Source organism: Falco biarmicus, chromosome 15 (assembly GCF_023638135.1).
Source record: "Falco biarmicus isolate bFalBia1 chromosome 15, bFalBia1.pri, whole genome shotgun sequence".
In the NCBI taxonomy this organism is placed as follows: domain Eukaryota; kingdom Metazoa; phylum Chordata; class Aves; order Falconiformes; family Falconidae; genus Falco; species Falco biarmicus.
In genome coordinates, this window is record NC_079302.1 from 19,833,374 (window position 1) to 19,857,512 (window position 24,139).

At 51.6% G+C, this 24,139-nt stretch overlaps 1 protein-coding gene and 1 long non-coding RNA gene across 4 annotated transcripts in view; one reads left to right on the forward strand and one right to left on the reverse strand.

Moving 5' to 3' along the window:
* Nucleotides 1-24,139, reverse strand: part of LOC130159186 (uncharacterized) — a 750,763-nt gene that overhangs the window by 319,498 nt on the left and 407,126 nt on the right. The gene's annotated exons all lie outside the window — the stretch shown is intronic.
* Nucleotides 17,525-22,007, forward strand: IRX6 (iroquois homeobox 6). The gene is made up of 7 exons (XM_056360515.1): nucleotides 17,525-17,674; nucleotides 18,819-19,064; nucleotides 19,302-19,411; nucleotides 19,687-19,991; nucleotides 20,130-20,618; nucleotides 20,858-20,959; nucleotides 21,176-22,007. Exons 1-6 carry the CDS (start codon nucleotides 17,630-17,632, stop codon nucleotides 20,956-20,958), a joined length of 1,296 nt encoding a protein of 431 aa, XP_056216490.1. The 5' UTR covers nucleotides 17,525-17,629; the 3' UTR covers nucleotide 20,959; nucleotides 21,176-22,007.

Below are 24,139 nucleotides of genomic sequence, written 5' to 3' on the forward strand. Positions count from 1 at the left end.
TGGAGATATATATATATATATAAAAAAATCTTTATTCAAGGAATGAAATTAAGTGCTGATCCCTTGATCTCCAGCCAGGGTGAGGTAGATTGGTCAATTTAAATAGTCAGTGCTGATCAGCAAACAGCTGAGTTTGTATTAAAACAGAGAACTAGCATTTCTGTACATCTTTTCTGGCAAATTAATACACATATAACATCTTTGGCCAAATCAATATGATGCCTGAAGTTTCCTCTGTAGCAGAAAGTCAACCAAGTATTGCTAAGTCCTGTGGGACTAGTTATAACAAGGCCATGCTACTCAAGCAAAAGGCAGAAGAGCTTCTCCTGAGTAGCTGGTGAGGTTTAGCTGCCCATGCCATCGCCCCCATTCCCACTGGAAGCTGCTGCAGACAGCACAGCCAACAAGGCAGAGTGAGTCTGAACCTACCACCATGTACCACCTGCACCAGGCTGCCGGCCAACTGAAGGGTAACTCCATTTCTGGGGTTACTCCACATCCCTTCTGTGGTTGCAGTGTTCACCTGTCTCCCTTCCTACTTTTGAACTCCACTGAAGCCACAATCTTCTCCCAGTGCTTGTGGCAGCGTGAAGAGTTAAAGACCACTAATCCTTAGTCCAGTAGTCATCCTCTTCTTTGTGTTTCCAATGCATCGTACTACAGAGGAGACAATGTGAAAAAGATGCACCCGCAACAAATCATGTGCCCACTATCAAAGATGTGCATTTGATTAAACCTGGAATTACCATGGAATAAAATACTTGTGCCCCTCCAATCATCCAAACACACCAGCGGATATGAAGCAATTGTCTCCTTGAAGGCTTGTAATAGCCTAACTGCAGCAAGCTAAGAAAAAGGCTATTCTACAATCCCCGTGCCCACAGCTGGGGCTCATGCTGGACGTCAGTAATGCAAGGCACCGACCACTCGTCCCACCACAAACGCCATCCTTGTCGGCACTGGTTCGGAGAGCACTATGCCAACCTGCCAGAGCCCTCCTGCAGCCCCGGGAGGTCAACAACTGCAAGGGGATGCCAAGACCCTCATCGCTGAACCTGGCCCGAGCCATGAAAGGGCGAGACGAGCAGCCCCCCTCACTGCTGTACTGCTCATTCCTGCTGTGCTTCATACCCAGCAGTTTTAACTAAGAAAACTTAATCAATGTATACATGAAGGAGTGACATACTGGCCCTATAGCTTCCCAAGGTCCACAAATTTATTGATGCCATCCCTGAACTACCTCCTCTACAGCCCTTCCATGCCTCATTTCCCTCCCCCCCCCCCACCCTCCCAGGTGCTTCTCCTGCCCACTTCCTTCTCCCTCAGCTCATCTGGCTCCAGCAGACTGAGCCAGAAACAACTCCATTTACAATTCTAACCATTTAAATTATAAAGAGTAATTTTTATGCACCAAAACAAGTCTTTAATCCTCACATTTCCCTCCAATACACCCAGATACCCTTGTTTTTAGTAAGTCCAGCCAAACAAAACAAATCAAGTTTCTAAGCCAAGCTTTCCAGGAGTTAAAAATAAGCCCAAAAGTACTGAAATAAATTTTAAAAAGAAAAATCACAGCCAACAGATTTAAAGTATCATAATTTTTAAGACTCCCCCCAATTTTTACCCAATATCCCAGAAGATACTGCTTCAAGAGGAAGGATATTACTTTTTTTTTTCCCCAAAAAAAGAAAGGAATCACATTGAAAACAACCTTTATAATAAAGGAATTTCAGCCTTAATTACAGAACTGCATAAACCATCATAGCAGGAGGCTGCTCCCAGTTCTGCCACCACAACAGCGAACAAAGACAGCTGAAAACATCATCACTTCCCACCTTGGTGCCTCCTGACCCCCCCCACTCACCACTGCTCAGCTAGCTGAAACCCACACCCCCAGGAAAGGCATCTGCAATTGAACAAGCCCCAAATAGTACTTGAAGCCATTTAACTTAATCATTATTAGTTTTTCCTTTAGGCCTCCCTTGAGACCATTGGCCAACAATAAGGTCCTTGGGTACCCTGCAGATTCTTAAGCATCGACACTCTTGGGAGGACACATTTCCACCTACGGCAAGATTTAAAACTGGCTTTGTAATAATTAAGAAAAAAAAAAAAGTGGGGGGTGATGATAAAAACCTTGGGAGCTTTTTTCACAATTACTAATTTAACAGACAAACTATGTTTTATTGATAGTTGCAATAGTAAATTTGCCTTCTGTACACGCTGCTGCTTCTGCCTAAAATGAGATGTGCAAGAAGAGATAATCTTGTGCCTAAGGCTTTTTTTAGGGTAATACACAACACAATCTTGCAACAACTCAACCAAGAGATATCCAATAGAGCACCCCTCTGCAAGGGCTGTTCCTTGCCTTTCCGGATCAGGAAAGGAGCTTAGCATTCCTGCATGTGTGCTGCTGTCAGCCTCCCTGCTCGGGCAGGTGCAAACTCACACAAGTGTCAGTCCTGCAGGTTTATTCAGAAATTAGATTTGCATTGAAGAAAATCCGTGGTGCAAAGGCACTGTGGCTTTTAAAACTCGAGTGCCTACATGCTATTGGAAATGGAGGAACAGACTCCAGAGAGCCTGCAGCACAAACACAACTCATTCACCTGGAACAATAAAAATATTACTTCTGAGTATTTTGGGGAAAAAATACTACCCTTAAATTTTGCAGGTGAATGAGCAGATCTGAAGTGCTTTGAGGTCAATGGGAGGATTCCAGCTCAAAGTCTGACCTGGGATCTTTCCAAGGCTCCCAGCTTGTGCTACTGCCACGGTGAAACATCAGGAACGTTGCCACAGGTGCCCGTAAGTCTCCCTCATCATACACACAACTGCACCCACTTTTGTCTTCCCTCTTCCCCATGTGCACACTCCCAGCTCAGCTGTCAGTGGAGAAGTTAATGCGGCTGCAAATAACCAGGGTGCTGCTGATCCGCAAGCACTGCTCTCTGCAGCCTTTTCCTTGCATTTAAATCAGTTTACTTGAGGAAAAAAAACCCGTTTGTTTTAGCTAGGCTAACTAGTCGGTGATGTGTTTGGCTGGAAACCTGTTATGTTTTGCTACTTTATCATGTCGCTATTTCCATGTTCAAAGGCTAGTTAAATTATTTACGCTACACTTCATATATTGTGTACAACACTTGCCTTGACATGAACAGCAGCAACTGTGAAGCCAGTTTCCTTGAGCCAGAGCTTCAGAATAACAGTGCCGTGCTTTGCAGGGAGTGACCCATTCCAAGCACCAGCTCTCATCTCTCCCCCCAATAAAATGAAGAACCGTGCAGACATGAATTGGCTTCAACATGTCAAATAGTAATGTTAATTCTGGAGGATATTGCAAAATACAAAGTATAAAAGAAATAAGCTGAGCATTAATTCAGTGCAACAGCCTAGCTACATCCAACATTCACTGCGAGCGATAAATTGCTTTCAACCAATAACACCCAACGCTATTTTAAAATGTATATTATAGAACATGTTACTTCAAGAAGCTCTGAATATTTTATTATACCATCCCAATCATTTAGACTGTGTGATATAAGTGTCATTGTAGTTGCACTCCCTTTTAAGGCACAGTTTGATTTCCTCCCCGTCTTTTTATTTATTTAATCACAACTCAGTTCAATTACCATTTCTTTGTTCATCAGCAACCAAATTGGTTAGAAGAGTCAAGAAGCCCCGAAAACTCTGGAAGTACTTCTGTGGCCAGGAAAACAAACCTCCTCAGGTATCTTAGAAGCCTGAAATCATATTTTAGTGCCCATCACTCACCAAGGGAGCACACAGCCCTCTAAGCTCACTGTTCTGCAATATCACGCAGCAGCATTTAAAGAAAATACACCATTTCTTCAAGTGTGAGAGGGCAGTGCTGCAGGAGGATGGCTTTCCTACAGCTCTGCTACTGCAAAAGCCAACACCCTGGTTTTCCAAGATCCATGATGGGCAACCTAGTGCCAAGCAAGCCTTCACTGCTGCTTTTCCCTTGCCAAACAGCATCATCCACCCCTACAAACTGGAGGATGTTTTTTCAGTGCCACCTCATCTTCCACTGCATTCCAGCTGGCTCTGGCATTCTCTCTGGCATCCCTCACTAAAGTGAGGGTCACATACAAGCAATAAACTCGTCTCGAACTCCAAGACAATTCCCAGCGATGGTTATGTACGGTGGATCTGGTGGTGTTTCCCTGGGATGCCAGGGGAGAACAGCACAGTGCTGTACAGACAGGCACCGCAACACAGCTGTTGCCTAAGGAGTACCCAGCTTCATTTCCCTTCTCTTTAGTTTAGTACACTGCAAATAACTTGTACATAAAGCAGAATGGGGGTCAAAGGCTGGAGAAGGGAATTATAAACAAAATCTTTTGGTATAAAAATATTACTATACTTCCCATATTGATCAGTAAGCCCAGGAACTGCTATGCGCCTTACTGTACGTTATTATCAAAATTCAGTTAAGAGGCATTTTACTGAATCAGGTCAGGGCCTGAGTGTTCTCTCCTGTTCAAGCCTTGATACTGCATAGGTCTGGTGAATTGAGTCATAGATATCAAGAAACATTACAAGTCAAATCAATATTTTATAGCCTTCGCACAGATCGTAGTCTGAAACGATCAGCACAGTGTTCTGAACAGAAGGATTTGTAGGAGCTAAAATAATTTACTCTAAGGCGGCACTGACCCATGCAGTCCTTAATGATCATTTAGCTTTGGCAATATTTTTTACTGCTATTGAGCTGCTTGGAGTTGTGGATTTATTTTTTTTTCCAGCAAAACCTCTACATCAGATTTAAGGACATCAGCAGTAACCACAAGGCTCACTTTTCTTCCATGTAAATTTATTCCAATTATATAGACTGCTAAATTAAGAAATGAGGTATTTAAAACAAAGGGGTTATAAAAGAGCCACAAATACGCATACAAACATCACAGAAATTCCTAATTCCATTTCTTGCCTTGTTTGCTCATTGAAGTGCCATATGTTGCTGCAAGCGTTAGGAAAATATCATAAGATCATAATTATAAGGTTTGTTGAATTATAGAGTAAAGAAGCCACTTATTTACATTTAAATATGAACAGTGGTAATTGAAGTGTCACATGCTTTTCTGCTCTTGACTCCAGAAAAATATTTATCTACCCACAGCTTGATGTGCTTTCAACAATGGCCTGGATTCACGAAAGGGACTACTACTCACATGGCTCTTTGTTTTTATTTCTTTCTGCCTTCTGATTTACAAACTCAAACAGGGGCTCCTGAAGTGCTCAGGCACTGACGTGGAGATGAAGACACTGCAATACAAACAGGATTGTTACTAAGTTGGTGTTCAATAATTCTTCGACCTGCCAATACAGGAAGCCCTGCAATAGCTTTAGGAAATCAATCTTAAATTGACCTCATTGAACCGATGCAAAACCCAACTGCAGATGCATTTAAACCGATTAGTACTTGTTCAAGTCCAATTGCAAGCAAACCCGAGTCAGGCTGATGATGAGTACACACAGAGGGCTTACAGGAGTTTAAGACAAAAAAATGCATTTGTTAAACCAGGGGTTCCCTTTAAGGGGAAAAGAGATGTCCAGACAGCCCCAGTGAAGGCACTGCAGTCCTGGATGGAGTCTGCTGGGCCAAACTCACTTAAGAATGAGACTTAAAGCTCAGCCCTCCTTGCAACACTACCAATGTCAGCAAAAAGCCTCCGAGAAGTTTGATTCCACTAAGCAAGCTGAAAAGAAGAGCAAAAGCCCAAGCCAGAGGAAAGCAGCAATCCGTCAGCAGCACGTTGCTCAGGCCCACGTAGGCAGCCACGAGCAGCTGGCCCTGGGAAGGCAGTAGCCAGCCTCTCCGCACACTTGCTTCTTAAAGATTTACCATTGCCCATTCTGCAAAAATATCTCTAGAAAAAAATCCCTAAACCAGCAAAACTTGAGCCCGAGCGTTCTCCAAGGAAGTTGAATATTTCATTGCAGGGAGCTGAAAACCCTGCTCCCCGAGACACAGCCACGGGCACTGGATTTGGGTATCATGAAGGGCAGGGGGAAGCCTGCAGGACCAAGAGGGGCATCAAATAAAAAGAGCTCCCAAATTTAATTTCCTTGGTTTAAAAAAAAAAAATAATAAATCATAATTTTAATCTGTTTTGCATAACCTCAACATACACAAGATTTTGCAAGTGATTTTTGCAATCAAGTATTTTTTTTTGTTAGATATAATTCTTATCACGCAAGGACTGATGTTTAGGGCTGCCTTTTGCTGGTCTTTCTCCAAAAGCCCCATTCCACAGGGCTGTGGGAAAACCTGGGGATTTTACCAGCTCTGTTTAATAGCCTCACACTCCACCACTGAGTTAATGGTAAAGCTTTCAATTAACAGAAACAGTTTTAGGCGAATGCCAAACCAATGAATCTCAGTCACCTGCACTGCCTTTCCCAAAACACTCCTGGTTTTCTAGTTTAATCATTAAATGTACCAAGGGCTTTTCTGAAGCCTCTGACAAAAAACTAGGCTGACTGGAGTTTGGTGAGAACAGGTAACGTTTGCAGGGAAACGCTCAGGAGAAGAGAAAGAAAGATGTTTGGGGGCAGTCACAGCTTGTGTTGAACACTAACAGAACTCTTCAAAGTCATCACATCAGGCACCAGCCGAGACGGGTGGCCCAGTTTGCGGGACAGCACACACCACAGGGGCAGGAACGGCCGAACCCGAGAGCGAGAACAGCATCTCCAAAGCAACGGGGCAGCAAACAGCATAATGAAATGTGACGACTTCATTCGTAAAATATAAGCTAAAGCTATCAGGACAAAAGTGGTAATAGTAAGGGCAACATTTGCATAATTACAGTGATTTTAAGGCTCTACTTTTAAATTGACCTAACAATGTCTCATTGATAGAAAGCGGAGTTGGCTCTGCCGTTATGAGGCGGCACACTGCCCTGGGCTGCGGCTGCTCACCGCGTGGCCTTCAGCTTCGACACAGCAAACAGGTTTCCACTACCGGGGCTGCAGGAGCACACTAGTGCAATACTGTGCATAAATGGCCAAGTCTGGCTTATGATGGATCTTGGGGTTTATATTTTCTGCATTTTTCTGATGTCAAAGATCTGCCAAATAACCTTCATTGTTACCCATCATTCTCTAAACTCTAATAGTACAGCTTTGCTTCATCACTACACTGCACAGATTAGGCTGGAAGAACTACTAAGGAGCAAATTAACAGTACAAAAGGAATACAAGAGAAAACTAAACTGATGCAGTCTTAAAAAGAAAAAAAAAAAAGAAAACACCAAACAAAAAAGACACACACACGACACCATCCTTTGGCACAGTTAAGGACATTCTTCCCACGCCAGTTTGAATGATTCCCTGTAGGGTTCACTCACTAGATCTACAAGCAATATGTTATTTACCAGCTTTGGATACTGCACCTGCAGATGTATCTATTAATACTAAAGAGACTGATTGCATACCGTCTGTATGTGGCATTTAGTCATTCATAAGGGAATTAAGATTATTAAGTAAAATCCTATTCATATTATGGTACATGTTCAATTTAGCTTGCTACTGCCCAGGGCTTATTTGGCACACGTGACCAAACCAAAGACACAGAGGTGACAAAAGGTGGCCATTGCGGTCATGGTGCCACCCAGCCCTGAAACAGAGAGCCCCCAGACTGGTGACCCTCTTACAGGGAGACACGGACGCACACACAAGCTGTCTGTGAGGAGCAGCAGCCTGGGCAGAGCTGTGGGGCAAATTTAATGGGGCTGTTTCCCAGTTCTGCCCAGAGCTGCGATGCTGAGGGCCAACAGAGGCCGGCGCACAGCCCTGCCTGCTCAGTCCCTCCCCAGCACAGCACGCGAGGGAGGCAATCCGTTATTTCCACAATGAAACCCTGTAACAGTCAGGCTCCAAGCAGCGGAAGGAGGTTGAATAAATATTTAGACTCAACAGAAGAGTAAGGAGAAAACAATCCATGGGACAATACTTCCATTGAGTAATTTTACACCATAAAACTACAAAGTGATGAGGAGCACAAGCAAGCCAGGAGAGGACCTCGAAGCAAGGCTGTTCCAGCACCGCCCACTGCACATTTGCTCAGGCTTTTCTAGCTCTGCATAATCAAAGAAGCACTGGGAGTTAATGAATGAGGAACAAACCAGCAGAGGAACAAGCTTTTGTCCATCATTTAGGGTTCAGTCTTGTGGGAGCCTGTGCTTTTATGTGCAACTGAAGCTTCAGAGAAGCAGCATCTTGCAGGGTCACCTCACCATCCCCAGGGAGGCACTCGGGCAGAACTACCACCTGCTGCATCAGGAGTTGGTACAACTAACTCATCTTACACGTTCAACATCAGCCAGTGAAATATATATGCAAATGTCTCCTCTGCCACTACAGATCTCTGGTGCTAAACCCATCCACCCAAAAAACAGTACATATTTTACTAAGATGACAAGAAGAAAAAACAAAAAAAACCCCACAAAATAACCACAGTAGCTATAGCACTTCCCTGGTAGATATTAAAACATCAGACAACATGATCTTTATATTAAACTCTTCCTTGAAAATAATAAAAGTTACAGAACCCCATTCCATCTTTGTTACATTTTAGAATTCTTTGCTTCATCGCCCATTTACAGATCATGAAGAATTCATAGATGAATTATAGACTGAGAATACTATCAGTGTGTGCATATATACATAAAAACATAAAACAAAAACTTAGCACAAGCTAGGAAATCTACTTCCTAGACACAGTAAACTAATGACTAAAGTAATAAAGTTAAAATAAAATGTTAAACAGATATTGTGAAGTGTCTAAAACCCTTCCCAGGGGCTCTGATGAGCAGTCATTGCTCTGTTCCACAATAAAGCGCAGCATTTCATTGCCCACAGAGCCTCCCCACGATATACAAACAGTTTTCTGGAGGTTTCCCCATTGTCTCCAGAGAATTCACATGTTACATTTAGCTCCCGCAGCTCCTCCAAGATGGCACGCTACTCCAGCCACACACCACTGCGTGCCTTGACCAAGGAGGGAGGTAACTCCTACCTCTGCTACTGAGCTATTCTGCAGCCCCGGGAAACCACCTCCCCTCTTGGCAGCCCCTCTGCCCATCCACCTCCGCCGGTGCCCAGGAAGACCCTTACCCAGCGCTGCCTCTCCCAGACCACTCCCCAGACACAGCCAGGGGACACAAGCACAGCAGGGACACCACCACATTTCTCACCCACCTTGGGCAGCCCCAGTCCTGCAGCCACATGGCTCATGCTCCTGTTTCCAGCCGCATTTCATCCTAAACAACAGCCCAGCTCCTTCCTCCTGCTCCAGGTGTAACAGATCCACTTAACCGAGGTGTTACAGAAACAGCTCTTCACCCATCCTCAAATGGAGCTGCAATTGCTCTTGTTGCTGGGCAATCTCCAACTAAACCAGCTGCTAGATCCACCTGGGGCTGCGATCACCCACAGCACAGCTGGAGTTGAACGTTGTTTACAAAACGTGATGAACCCTCCAAAGCATATGTCTGAGGTTTTTACCCAGCCCCACCTGGGAGACTAGTCACTGACCATCCTCCAAAAGCCGTCTCCTTTTGTCTTCTCTTTAACAGCATGTTTGAAGAGATGAGCTCCACCTGAGAGGTATGTACAACCCAGGAACCGAAATCCCATTTTCAAAAGTAAAGCAGGCCCCTGGCGTGCAAATTCAACGGACTTCCAGCAACCTCATGCCCTTAAATCATCTGTGGAATAAAGCCACCTCCACAACAAGCTTACTGAAAAATGTTATCCACAGGCTTGTTTTTTTTTAAAAAAGTTCACTGCTGAATGTTACTTCCTAGTAGAAATAATGGCGCCTTCTCATTTTGAAAGTCCATCAGTGAAAACATATGCTCTTTTATGACTTAAACTGTTTGGAATAACTTTTAAACAATTAGTCAACTCCTCTGAAATTTCTTTCATTGGATTGAAGGCTTTTCCTGTACGAAATTATCTGGGTTTTTCATGGATTACGCATTTCTCAAAAACTTGCTGTTTGCAGATTACAGAGAGAAAGGAAAGTTAGGAAGGACACAATAGAAAAAAGATCAGTAAAGAAAAATATTTTAAATATTAATGACCAAGGGGGAAATGGAAACACATTAAAGGCAAATGTGAGAGCTTTTAAATATGTTATTAAAATTGATTTATAAATGAGACTCTTCTTTAACCAAGTGCTCTAGCCTTCACTACTTATTTCCTTCTGCTGTCTCTCCAAGCATCGGTGTCACCACCTAAAGCCTATGGCATTAAGGAAAGCTATCCAGAAAATAATTAGGCTGGCAATGACTACGGGCTGTTCAAACAGGAAAACATCATTATATTAAGAATCTCAGAGAATGACATGAGAAGTCGACTATTTTCAGCTGCTGCAAAACCCCAGGCACTTGCGGGCCATCTGTCCCCGGCGAGGCTGGAGGTGCAGGGGCTGGGGGCTGGGGTGCAGCCAGGGTCTGCTGACGCCCCTGTGGCCCAGAGCCGTGCCAGGGCCCTCGTGGGAGCTGAGGGAGGCAGCGGGCAGGCAGAGTTGGGAGGAAGGAGGGAACAGTCATGTCCACAAATGCAGACACTAACTATTTACGGAGGCAGAAAAAGGTATTTCCCATTTTTATCCTCCACCTCACCTTCCCTCTTCACAGAAACCATGCCCACCGCCAGCATGGCTGTGCACCAGCCCCAGCCAGGCTCCAAGAGCTGATCCACGCGCAGGAGAAACAAAAGCAGCATTTCCACAGAAAAGTGTCTGCAGGCTGATGATAAAGCCTGGACGCTAACCCATACGCAGCGTACGTGCCATGATCCCCTTCCTTCCTCCTGCACCCAATCTCAAGTTCAAATAAATTACCCCAGGAACCTGCATTTTTGGGGATGTACCTTCCAGAGTTTTTCAGCTTTGAAAACATTTCCAGTGATGCACCATGCAATCAGGACAGCAGACTTCAGATTACTGCTGCTGGCATGTCAAAGCACGAGCCGCTGCAGCTTCCCAAGCAGTGGGTGGCAGAGGGTGTATCACAGAACCAGCAGTGAGCAGGATGACTCCTGGGTCACGTTTTATTAAAGGACACAGTAGCAGATGTGTATTGCACTAACAGCCCAATTAACATATCCAAAATTGTGGAAATTAGCCTTGAAAGGAACAAATTTTGTGCATTATTTTGTGTAAAAGGACAAAAAGTGTTATTATGTTTAACAGATTAGCCTCTATTTATTCAACTTCGGGTTAGATAGGCAAAATGTTTTATTTTAAAGCTGCTATTCATCATAAACCACAATAACATTATAGGTGAAAACATCAAACAGAAATATAAAACATCACCGAGAACTACAGATCTCGTATGTTGGATTTTGTGGCAAGAATGGTCCACAAAACTCATTCTGAATGTCCTCATAAGATCCTTTTTATAGGAGGTTATGAATCATCACATGATATCTTTAAATGGATGATCAATACTATATTTTCCCATAAAACGTTTGGTTTGAAATCCGATTTTAAGTGCATTAGAGTTTTTGTGCACTGAATGAGTGAGTGTCATAATAAATTGTCATCAAATATGAGAGAAATATAGCTTAGATTAATTGCCATATTTATTTATGAGTCTATAAAATACATTGTGAAAGTCCTGGCACATTTTTGGGATACCAGCTTGAACTTTCAAGAAAGTTAAAAGCATTAAACGAGACTGAAAGTAGATTTATTATTGGAATGTTTTTAATTGCAGTTTCAACCAGACACAGGTATTAGAATGGCTGTGCCCTTAATGGCCATGTCTCATGTGTTTTTTCTTTAAAAATGATATACTTTCCATATTTTTATTGATTTTATAAGATTTATTGTAGATTAGTGCTGCTTGTGTGTGAAATCACAAGTGGTCCCAGCTTCCCCAGAGTAGTGGGCTGCAGATGGCCCATCGCCACCGCAGCCCCTCCCCAGTGCCCCCCCAGCACTCCGTACTGCCTGAAATACCAGTGGAAGGAAAGACCAGAGAAAAATCTGAATGACCTGAAGGAGACCAGCAGAAGAGGCCTCAGCAAACTACCCAGCGGGTCCTGTTCTGCACTTGTTTCTACAAATGCAAAATGGAGTTAATTCAGGCAGGATTTGGAGGTGGAGTCAAGCTGAGCCCCTTCTTTACTCCGACATGAACTAATGAAGAGGCTCAAGGCCAACTGACTGACTTGGGTTAAGTGTCTTCTAGTTTTGGAGTAAGTTATAAAGTCTTTGAGTTTTTAAGATACAAAAAACACAACTGGGCTTTTGTAAATTACAAATTAAAGTAAATAAGGAAGCAGTTCTGACATCCACGTCTAATAGTGCAATTGGTGATAACTCTTGGAAAATAAGGCGCTTTTGCATGCAACCAGCATGCTATTTAAAAAATAGATCCTGGAAATTACAGCAAGCAGACTAGGTAATGGAACAAAACTGTCCTTCACTGCCACAGAACAAAAATGACAAACTATACCTAAGGTGATACTAATTTTAAACCCCTCAGCTTTGCAGCCAAGTGCCTTTCACAGCAACTGCACATCAGCTGATACAAAGGCCATGAAAGCACTGATACCTGGTGAGCCCAATATCCTGCTCAAGCTGTGTCAGAACAGCAATCGCTTTGTCAACAACAAAAAAATATTCAAAATTATTTCTATTGATTTTATTGGAAACTGAATCCACAGAGGGGTTAGCCTGAATGAGAGCTGTGACACTGCCCTGACCCTCCTGCCATGAGTTAGCCCATAGCTCAGCAAAGCACAAACAAGTCCTCAGAGCTGAAGTTCCCACAACTTTTGTGTAGACCCGTCTTCACCAGAAGAACTCACACTTTACAGGATAATCTATAAAGAACCCTGAAACAGCTGGTACGGAAGCACTGCATCACCCTGATGCAAAGCACTCTTACAAAAGGAGTATTTCCTCATTAGCCGAGTACAGTTTCAGAAGCCAGGCTTCACGATGGCTCCAGATCCAAGGGAAAATCCCACCCTTGGCACGGCATGGGGAAGATTCACGTCCAGCTTCCCCCTGCCTGGCTGCCTCCAAGCACAGAATAGTCCAGATTACAGCCCTGCATCCAACCATCCCTCAACCCCAGGAACACCCAAGCCCAAAAGTCGATTTTACAGCCATATCCTAAAACTTCATCACAGCAAACAGGGTGATGATCTAAGAGTCAGCAAATCCATACGTCATTCTAAATAATCAGTGATGATGGGAGCCAAATGGAGCTGCCGGTCCTTGGAGAGGAGGCAGGAGGGTGAGGTGGCAGGGTCAGACCACCACAGAGGACCGCTGCTCGGAAAAAGCAGCTCACCATCACACAGAGATGCGTTGATGCAGTGCGCAGGGACATGGTTCAGTGGTGGACTTCGCAGTGTTAGGTGAACCGCTGGACTAGAGAATCTTAAAGGTCTTTTCCAATCTAAAGGACTATACGATGAGATGAAAGGCGCCCATACAGAAGTGCTACTTAGGGATCTCTCTGAATAGGATTATTACCCTTGTCTGCCTCTTACTTAATTTCCAGATGAAATTTTACATGGCGCTCATTTAGCCATCCACTTAAATGAGAGGGTCTGGAGAAGCAAAGTAAAGGCCCACCCATGTATTTCTTCCACTTTGCACATACCAAAACCAAAGCAAAATTGTGCAGCTTCTTGGATTAACTAGCCGACTTACTTAACTCTCTGGAAATCCACTAACATCTTTTTAGATGTTCCCTTTCAGAAGACATGTGTCCAAGGCAATCAAAGTTATTCCTGATATATTTCAAAAGTGATCTAAAAAAACCCAAAAATCTACTTTCAGGTTTAGCCCTCAGCTGACAAGGCACCACATGTTATCTCAGCAATTATACCTCATCCCCTAAATCAGAGTATGTCCCGTGCTTTCTCCCCACTGTCCTGAAAACAGTTCTATTTTCTGCTTGTAAGTTAAGCAATTAAAATGCTTTATCTTCCACAAGATATTAATCTTAATATTGTCCTTATTTGTTTCATCTTTTTCTGCCTCTCATGCAGAAATCAGTCTTGACAATAGCCACCGAGATAAGAGCAGTAACCAGCGAGCTTCACAATAAACCATCATATACACTATTTTAGTTTGTCAAAACAATTAGTGTTCATTTTGGCTTTATTCAGTTAAATCTGCAGTGACTGATCAATATAAATTATGTATTAGGCTGCCCAGCTGTACTTGTTTATTCATGCATGGACTTGAAGAATTTTCATTTTCTCAGTACAAAAAAGCAACAGCCAAAAATTCCCCCTGTACTCTAAAATATAAAGACACTTTCTTCTCAGCCACATTTCTGCTACATGTTTTTGAAGCTGCTTTATTCTTACCCCGCTTGTTTCAATTAACCTATTATTTTATTTGCAGTTGTCGGCAGCTGAATTTGCATTGGTGGGAAGAACATACTGTTCCTTTCACCCCTTGCAATTACCTCCCGAGCAAAGCTGTATCAGAGCTAAACCAAATGATGTTGATTTTAAAAGCATTAAAAATTGCATCGTAGGCTTCACTTGAACTCCTGCCTTGCTTCAAGAGGAACTGCTCACAGAAATGTTTACAGTTAAGCCTCACAGTCCCCTCTTTCAAGAACAAAAGTTTGTGAATCAAGTGAGATCGTTTTCTGGTTTTGCTGGCGTTTATAGTCGCACAGCCCTCGCTAGGACAACTGGGTGAAGGCGACGTACACCGTGGGGATGGGACGATATGCTTGTGTGCAGGGAGAGAGATGGTACAGATTTAGATCAAGAAAAATCTGCAGTGACCACGTACAGCAGCAGTTACGCTTCTCCGAGACGCGGCATATGAGCAGAATGGAAATCTGGCTGTTGAAGCTGTTTCCCTGTGATGAAAAGAACGGCAAATTGCATGCACCTTCCTCAAAGCTGCCCTCCACCAGACTGAGCTCAAGAACCTGTTAACAGAAGGTTTATGCCAATATTTACAAATTGCAGAAAGGTGTTTGGGCAGCTTTGACATGGTGAGTCCGGTCGCTCAGTGACGCACTGACAGGGTGAATGCTGGCAGGGCTCGGCAGAACACAAAGAGCCGGAGTCTGTGTCCTCCTGAAGAGCTGGGGAGCGAGGTAGAACTTGGGTTTGTTAATGCCATTTCACATTCCAGGTTGTAAGGGCAATTAAAAAGGTTGCCTGGGCAGCTCTTGGGCATGTATAGATGAAAGTGTGCTACAGAAACATCTCCACAGGGCAGAGCACTGCAAGTGGCGAGAGAGCTGGGTTGCAAAAGGCCACCTACAACGCACCTGACAGGTAACACATTTGCTCTCACGTTGATTGCGCACAATAAAGGTTGGCAGACACGATGTCTGCACTGATCTGCGTTACATCTCTTACAAAAGTGCTTTTGCCCAGTGGATTCCACCCTGGTTTCAGCGGCCACTGGGCTCGTCACATGGGTGAGGAGGGCCGGGGCCCCGCGAGTGACCCTCCAGCACACAGCGCCAGCTCCCACGGGTTCTAAGCACCGGCAGGACGAGCACACAGCCACTCTTGCTGTTTCTTTCATCAAATAATGTAAGAAATGTTCTGGTGAAAAAATGACTAAATTTTGCTGAATTAAGTGCTTTAGAACAAGTGGGTTTATTACTTTATAATTAGCATAATTTCCCCCATAGGGATTCTTGCAATTAAATAATTAGCTGTAATGTTACCCAAAGGTGTCCTTTAATGAATTTTCTGAAGTTATTGCCCCCGTTAACGACGACCAAAACGGCGGGGTTCGCACCGCCCGAGCGCCCTGCCCTGCCCGCCGGGCAGCGGGCGATGGCAGCGGGCTGGCGCAGCGTCCCTCCGCCCCGGGCCCCTCCGCTCGCCCCGGCGGGGCGGGCACGGCACCCCCGCTGCGCCCCCTCCTCGCCCCGGCCCCGCGGGCAGCGGCCGGGTGCTGTGCCGCCCCGACGGCGCGGGCAGCCCGCCCCGCTCCCGGCCCCCGGGCAGGAGCCCCCGCCGGGGAGCAGCCCCGAGCGGGAACCCGGCTGCCCCAGCCGCGGCCGCCGGCGGCTCTGCCCGCGGGCGGGGAGGGCCGGGGCCGCCCGGGCTCGGCGGCACCGGGAGCCGGGCCGGGCCGGGCCGCCGCGCATCGCTCGCGGCTCGTCAGCGCCACCCGTCGGGGAGCGGGGCGGCGGGCAGCGGCGGAGCGGGGCCGCTCGGCTGGGGACGGGCACGGCGCGGGGGCTGCCCGCCGCTCCCGGCCGCCTCCGCGGGGCACGGCCCCGGCCTGCCCGGGACAGGTGCCGCCGGGCCGCCCCGGCCCGAAACAGCGGCTTTTTTGTGCTTTTTTAATATCCACCGGCAGGACATCGCGCCCGGCCGGGCCCGGCAGCGCCGCCGGGCGGGGGGGGGAATCCCCCCTCACCTCCCGGGGATCTTGCCTCGAAGGCAAGTTCGCACTATGTAAGTCGCTGGTTAAACACGGGCATCTCCATTTGTTAATTGATGCAATTACGCCGTAGCGGTAATGGGCAGGCCGGGCTGCAGGGCCATCCATCACCTCCCCAGTGACCTGCCGCGGCCCCGCCCCCCACACACACACCCCCCCGCCGCTCGGGCTGGGACCGTTTGGGGTCCGAGGGAGGAGGAGGGGATGCCGCGCTCAGCGCCCCTCGGGGAACCCTGCCCTGGCCCAGCGTGCCCCAGCGCACGGCCGTGAGGGGCGAGCCCTGATCCCGCGGAGTGGGAGCGGGGGGCACCACTAACCGGCTCCGGTGCGAGAGCCGCGCCGTGTTGCACAGCAGAGCCCGGCCCCGAGGCGGGGGGGAGCCGGGGGCCGCGAGAAGGGCCGGGGGGCTGCGCCGGCCGACCCGACCCCGACAGCCCCTTCTCCCCGCAGCTGCGGGGCTGCGTGGCCCGGGGGGCACGCTGCTGGGTGCCCCCCACCCCCCCTCAACCCCCTTGTGTATTTTTTCCTCCCCATTACAAATTTGGACTGTGTTTAAAAGAGGGGGAGGGGGGGGAGAGGCCAACCGCGACGCACCTCCGGTCCCTGCCCTTGACGTGTCGCACACAACATTAAACCAACATGAAACAAGTGGTGGGAGCGGGCGCGGGGCGCGGGGCGCTGCCGGCTCCTGCCCGCCGCTGCCGGCTCCTGCCTGCCGCTGCCTGCCGCTGCCGGCAGGGCCGTGACGTCACCCCGCTCCTCGCCCACCGATGAACGCTAAAGACCTATAGAGCAGAAAATAATACAACAAGCAAGCTCCGTATCTTGCAAGCCCTACGTGATTTTCACCCCCTCTTTGAAAAAGCCCCTTTGCACTTAAACTCTCTATACATGTGGGGTGGCTTTTTAAACTCTCTCTATACAAACATATTTATTAAGAGCGATGGGAAGTGGGGGGTAGCCTATTTTTTTAATCCAGGCACCAACCCCCACACCGCCCCCCCCCCCGCCTCAGATGTCTGGCTGCTTTTCTTAAGTGCAATCATCTATAATTGAGAAAAAAAAAAAAAAAAAAAAAAAGCCATACGTGGAAATGTGTGTGTGAGAAGGTGCATCTTGAAGCAGGGTTTAGTTACAATCGATCTTGGGGGGAAAATATTGCCTATGGTCCAAAAATAAGGAGCAACTATGTCCTTCTCTCAGTTCGGATACCCCTACAGCACCACTTCACAGGTAAGGCGAGTGAGCAGCACTCACTTTTGTTTAGATTCTGCTGCTGCTGTCCAGATGTCTTGTTCCCCCTCCCTTTTTTTTCTTCCCTTTCCCTTACTTAGAGTCTTTTTTTAAAAGGGCACATCTGGAGCCTTTTTTTAAAAAATGTGCGTGTGTGTTTATGTCTCGTTTGTGTTGTGTTAGGCTTAAACAAATAACTCGCAGTGTGCACAGCAAAGGCGTTTAGGAAACCGGTAATTCCCCCCCCCCCACCCTCCCCCCCCCCCACCCTCCACCGTTCAGTTTTAAGTGCAACAAACAAATAAATACATAAATCCTGGCTGCGACCGCTTTGCGAGCCCGCGGAGCGGCCGCGCTGCGCCGGGCGCTGCCCCCGCACCCGCGGAGGGTGTGCGGGTAGCGGGACCCGCCGCTCGCCATTGCACTGGCGCTCCCGCGGAACCGGGCTGGGCCGTTCTCCCCACCCTTCCTCCCCGGGTCGGTCCTTTTCCTGTGTTTTATTAGTATCTGTCGGGAGGGTTTTGGGGTGGGTTGTTGTTTGGGGTTTTTTTTTCCCCCCATACAATTTCCGAAGGACACCCCCCACCCACACCCACACCCAGGCACCCTGTATTAACTAAGTCGTCGCTATAGCGTACCTCGAGTCAGGATTTTTTTGGATGGAATTATTTATACACGGTAATCACTGCAAGATGTGCCTCCCTCGCTTGGGAAGTTAGCTGTCCCCTTGAACTTACTGAAATCAAATGCCTTCGATTGCGTTAGCTGACATATTAACTGCTTTGTCTATTGTCAAATTAACTGTAATCGCAACTTCTTGCCTTTAAAATCAATGCAAATGGACCGAGCTGGGGCGGGAAGGAAGGAGCGGCACGGATCTTTTGCCATTTTCGAGAACAATTATTTCCTTAAAGTTTTGCCTGCTTGATTAATCGTGCCCCCTTCCCGAGGGCTCTCGCTTCCCATTCCGTTTATTTCCCGGCTTCTATAATTAGTTGCTTCAGCCCGGGTTTCCTACCCCCCTCCTGACCGCCTCCCCCCCCCCCCCCCCCCCCCCGCACACACACAGACGCGCACACAGATTCCCCCCGATGGGGCTGCCTCGACAGTCACTCGGCGCCGTCCCGCTCTCTCCTCTCCGCAGTTTTTCGTGCCCGCCAGCCCCAGCACGACCTGCTGCGAGGCCGCCCCCCGCTCCGTGCCGGATGCCTCCTCGGCGCCGGCCGCTGCCTCCCTCTGCTGCGCCCCGTACGAGAGCCGGCTGCTGGCGCCCGGCCGCGCCGAGCTCAATGCGGCGCTGGGCATGTACGGTGCCCCGTACGCCGCCGGCCAGGGCTACGGCAACTACCTGCCCTACAGCGCCGAGCCCGCCGCGCTCTACACCGCGCTGGTGAGTGCCCGCCCGGGCAGCGCGCCGCGGGGCTGGGCTGGGGAGGGGGGTTCAACAGGCGGCTCACTGCCCGGGTAGCTGTCGGTGGCGGGGCGCGGGAACACGGAACCGGCGCCGTCCCGTCGGGGCGGGGGGCTGGGGGCGGCGAAGGACTTGGCTGCCGCCGGGACCCGGGGCGGCGGGGGCACGGGGGGGTCCCCTCCGGCTCGACGCCCAGCGCTGCCGCTTGCCTTGCAGAACCCCCAGTATGAAATCAAGGACGGCACCGGCACGTTGCACTCGGGAATCGCGCAGCCCGCTGCCTACTACTCCTACGATCATTCCTTGGGGCAGTACCAGTACGACAGGTAAAACCCCTTTGATCAGCGCCCAGCAGCATTAGCATCCCCCTGCGAGGCAGCGGCCGACATCAAACGGCGGGGAGCGGGGGGGCTCCGACCTGACAAACGTTGTACAAAAGAAACGAGGCGCCTCGGGAGCACCAGTCAGCTAAAATCAAAACTTCGGCAGCGATGGCAGGCGGGCAGGGGCACGCAGGCAGACGGGCAGGGCCGGGCCGAGCCGGCCTGCCGCGGGGCCGGGGTCTTCCGCCGCCCCTCCCTTCCTAACCATCTCCTAGCAGGTACGGGACGGTGGATTTCAGCGGTTCGGCCAGACGCAAAAACGCAACGCGGGAGACGACGAGCACCCTCAAGACCTGGTTGTACGAGCATCGCAAAAACCCCTACCCTACCAAAGGAGAGAAGATCATGTTGGCCATCATCACCAAAATGACCCTGACGCAAGTGTCCACCTGGTTTGCTAACGCCAGACGGAGGCTCAAGAAGGAAAACAAAATGACCTGGTCTCCCAAGAACAAAGCGGGAGAAGAGAGGAAAGAAGAAGCCCCGCGGGAAGAGGAATACAGCGCGGAGAGCGAGGGCAGAGGTAGGCGGGCGAGGCGGGACGGGCGCCTCGAAGTAGCTCGAAGTGGCGGCCGATTTCGAGCCCCCCAACCCCCACCCGCTTCCCCGCACCCGCGCTAACGCCCCGCCGCCCCCTCCTCCCCGCTGTGTGTCCGAGCAGAGCAGAAGAGCTGCAAGGAGGACAAGGAGCTGCGGTTCAGCGACCTGGACGACCTGGAGGAGGAGGAGGAGGAGGAGGAGGCGGGGAAGCCGGAGAAGGGCCGGGCCAGCTCCCTGCAGGAAGCCCCCGGCCTCGGCGCGGCGCTGCCCGAGGCTCGGCGGAGCGACTGCAGCCTGCCCGGCCCCTTCCGCGCCTTTCCCTGCGCCAAGGCCCCCGCCGCGGACTTCGCCCCGGCCGGCCCGCCGCCGCCCTACGCGCCCGCGGAGAAGCCGCGCATCTGGTCGCTGGCGCGCACCGCCGGGGCCAGCGCGGCGCGCAGGGGCAGCCCCGAGGGCCGCGGCGCGGAGGGAGGCGGCGGCGCGGCGGGGGAGCAGCCCCTGCCCGCCAAGGCTTTCCGGAGCTCCGCGTTCAACCTGCAGCCGCTCCCGCGAAGCTGCGCGTCCCACCGCGGCCTGGGGGAGCCGTGCCAGTACGCGGCGGCGGGCGAAGGTACCCGCGGCGGCGGGCGGGACGGCGGGCCGGGCCGGGACACGGGGCGCGGCGTGAGCCCGCCCGGGCGCTGAGCGGCGGGCCCAGCGCGGCCGCGGCGCGGAGCCGTGCCCGGGTGCCAGGCGGGCCGCCCCGCCCGCGGCGGGGCGGAGGCCGAGGCTTCCCCGCTCGAAGCGAGCGGGCAGGGGCGGGCGGCGGGGCCGGGCCGGGCCCACCGCGAGCCGCTTGTGTCTGTGCAGGCTTCGGGCGGGGCGGCAAGGGCGGCCCGGGAGGCGCCGAGCTGGGCGGGACCTGCCTGGACCGGCTGCGGACGGCGTTCCGGCCGGTGCTGCGGAGGTGAGGTAGGTGACGGGCCGGCCGCCGGCGCCGGCCTCGAACGAAGCGCAGGGCCCGCCCGCCTGGCCCCGGGACACCGGGGAGGCCCCGGCCTGGGCAACGCTGCGCCGGGCCTCCGTCCGGGCGGGCCGACACCCCCCCGCCCCGGGCAGGACCGGCGGGGCCCGGCAGGTGCCGGAGCCTGTCCGGGAAACGCTTGTCACGGCTTCTCCCTCCCGCAGGGCCGCCCACCCCTTCCCGAGCGCTGGCGACGGGGCTCCGGCTGCAGCGAGGCTCTCGGCTTGAAACAACGAAAGGAAGCTCTCCCCGGCCCGGCGAGGAGCTGCCCGCCCCGCCGGCCCGGCCCGCGGCCCTGCCGGCCTTGCCCTCGCCGGGGAGCGGCCCGCCGCGGCGCAGCGTGCTGCTCACATGGGGCCGAGGCGCAGACCGGCGCCCCCCGGCCGCCCATTCGCCGCTCGTTCAACACCCGTGATCGACGTCTTTGCCAAAAAAAACCAACAACCCACCAACAAAAAAAAGCAAACAAGAAAGACTAATCTTTCTATGACACACCCCCCCCCCCCCCCCGACGTGGTTTGTTTTCCCCTTCCCTGCCGTCCCTGTCCCCCGCTCCGCCGAGGTGCGGCCGCTCCGCGCCGTGCCCGGGAGGCGGCGCAGGTTACGCCGGGCCGTTGTACTTCCCGTCGCTGTACACAGATACCGCTGACAGTATTTTTCCGAGTCTGTAATTAACACGGATGAGCTGACCGCCGCGAGGCCGTCCCGTGACCCATGGAGCTCTGCAGCCCCGAGCCGGAGCGGCCCCCGGCCCCGGGCACCCGCCGCCCGCCCCGGGGCACGGCCGGGGCACCCCCGGGCAGCGGGTGGCAACCGGGCGGCGAAGTAGGACGTTGTTAGTGGGTCACCGCCGTCAGTCAGTGAAAAGAGCAGCGCTGCACTTTACAGGACAGACAAGAAAGGGAAACCGTATCTCTGCATTATTTCTGTTTAATTAAAAGTGTCATCAAACACTTTGTGTTGAGACTAATAAACCAAGCAGGGATGAGGAAAGAATGTTTCTTTGTTCCTGTCTCTAGAACCAGTGGCAATAATTTAAATTAATAACTGTGGTAATTAAGAGGTCATCTATAGATCAACCCGATACCTGCTATTTCCAAGTTCACCGGGGTCAACATTTACATTAAGTCATTTGTGGTCAATAGAGTCCAATGAATTCTGCCTTAATAAATCAGGGAAATCAATCTTGAATATCTAGTAGGCTTCTATATGTTTATCAAAGGCCACCACGACAAGTGGGGCTACAGAGCTGGGAGCCCTCTGGCTTTGCGAGCGGAGAAGCAGCTCGTAGGGGAAAGGAGAAGCTGCAGGTCAAGGCGGGGAGGTGGCGGGGGCTGCCCCCGGCCCCGGCCCGGCTGCGCGGAGGAGCGCGGAGAGGCCCCCGGGCTGCGGGGGCACCTGGCAAAGGAGGGGAACTTCGCCGGGCTTCCCAGGGACCCGGGTGGGGGAGTGTGTGTGGGGGGTACGTGTGCAGGAGGGCAGGAGGCAACGGAGCGGCCGGGAGCGGGGCAGGGCCCGCCGGAAGCAGCCCTGGGCAAGCGGCGGTGCAGAAGCCGCAGTCTGTTGCAGTGACCCACAGCTTAGAGTAGGGGAAATTAAGCTGCGAAAAGATAAACATTATTTCAAGTCGGATTTGAAGGATTAGGGCTTGTAATAAAAAGTATTAGGCCCTTTCCAAGGGTTCTTGCAAGGCGACTTTTCCGCCCCTCCTCTCCCATCGGAGGGGACAGGTAGTATCTGCCCTGGGACCTGGCGCAGGCTCCCCACGGTGCCCGCGGCGCGGACGGGCTCCGCTCCCCGCCGTGTCCCGGCCGAGGGGCCCGGCCGCCCCGACCCGGCGGCCGTGGCAGGGGCTCCCCGGGGAGGCAGCTCCGCAGCGGGCGCCTGCGCTGCCCGCGGGAGGTGACAGGAGCCGGGCAAGGGGCTGCCCCGCTCCCGGCCCCGCTCCCGGCCCTGCCCCGGCCTCCGAGCGCCCGAGGGGCCGCGCAGCCCCCTGCCGCAGTTCATTAGTCGGGTGCGGGCGTCGGGGTCTTTTTAAGGCAGTAAGAAGGTAACCTCTCCGGGAGCATTAAGACTTTATTTCCCCTTTATTACTTTTACTCCCCTAGTTCTGAAGGTCAAGCGAGCGAGATGCAGATTATCCCGCCCGCCCAGGACTCCCCTGCAATCTGTCATGCCGGCAAGATATGTATCGCAAATCTCTCAAAATATAATCTCCGGGAATCATATTCCGAATACTGTTTTGATTAAAAACCAGAGCGGAGATTGATGGAGAACTAATACCGGCAGCGGAGCCTGCGCGCGCCCGGGCACAAAACTGAAATAAGGGGCTCACCCGAGTGTCCCAGGAACAGACTCGGCACCTCCGGTGCCGCAGTAAACACATTTAAATGTCCCAAGGCCGGGCTTTGCTAGAGCTGGGCTTTGCAATGCCGCTGAGCCCTCCGAGCGAGCCGGGGCTGGCCGCCCGAGCGGGGCAGCCGGGCCCCGCAGGACCACTCTGGTGGGGAGCTCCGGGCCCGCTCCTGCGGGGGGGGGAGATGGGGCCGGTGGGGCCGGGGCAGCGCCGAGCCCCCCCCCCCCCTCCGCGGCGTCCCGCAGCCCGGCCCGTCGCAGCCACCAGCGCCCCTCGCCCCCCTGCGCCAGACGCGCAAGGTGCAGCACCCGCTGCCCCCGGGCCGGGGAGCCGAGAAACTGCCGGAAAGCCCCCCCCTCCCGATTTCGTTATTAAGGGCCGGGTCTCCCCTTTTTCCGCAGCCCGCTGGGACGCGCCTGGCACCGGCTCCGCCAGCCCCGCATCGCCCCCCAATTAGCGGCCGCGGGGAGCGGCGGGGCAGGCGGCAGGGCTGATTGACGCGGCCCCCGCTGGGGTGGGACGTTTCTCAAACAAAGTTGCCGGGCTAATGGCCCCGGGCGGCGGCGGGGCCGCGCCACTCGGCTGCGCCCGCTCAAAGGCAGCGCGACCGCGGGGCCGCCGCCGCCGCCGCCGCGCTCGCTAATGAAGTTTTGTCAAAGACAATTACGGGCTCGGCGGGGGCAGGAGGCCGCGATGACAAGGCGGCTTTGTGCGGCCGAGACGGCGCGGCTCCCCGGCCACCCCCGGCCCTTCCTGCGCCCCCGCGGTGACC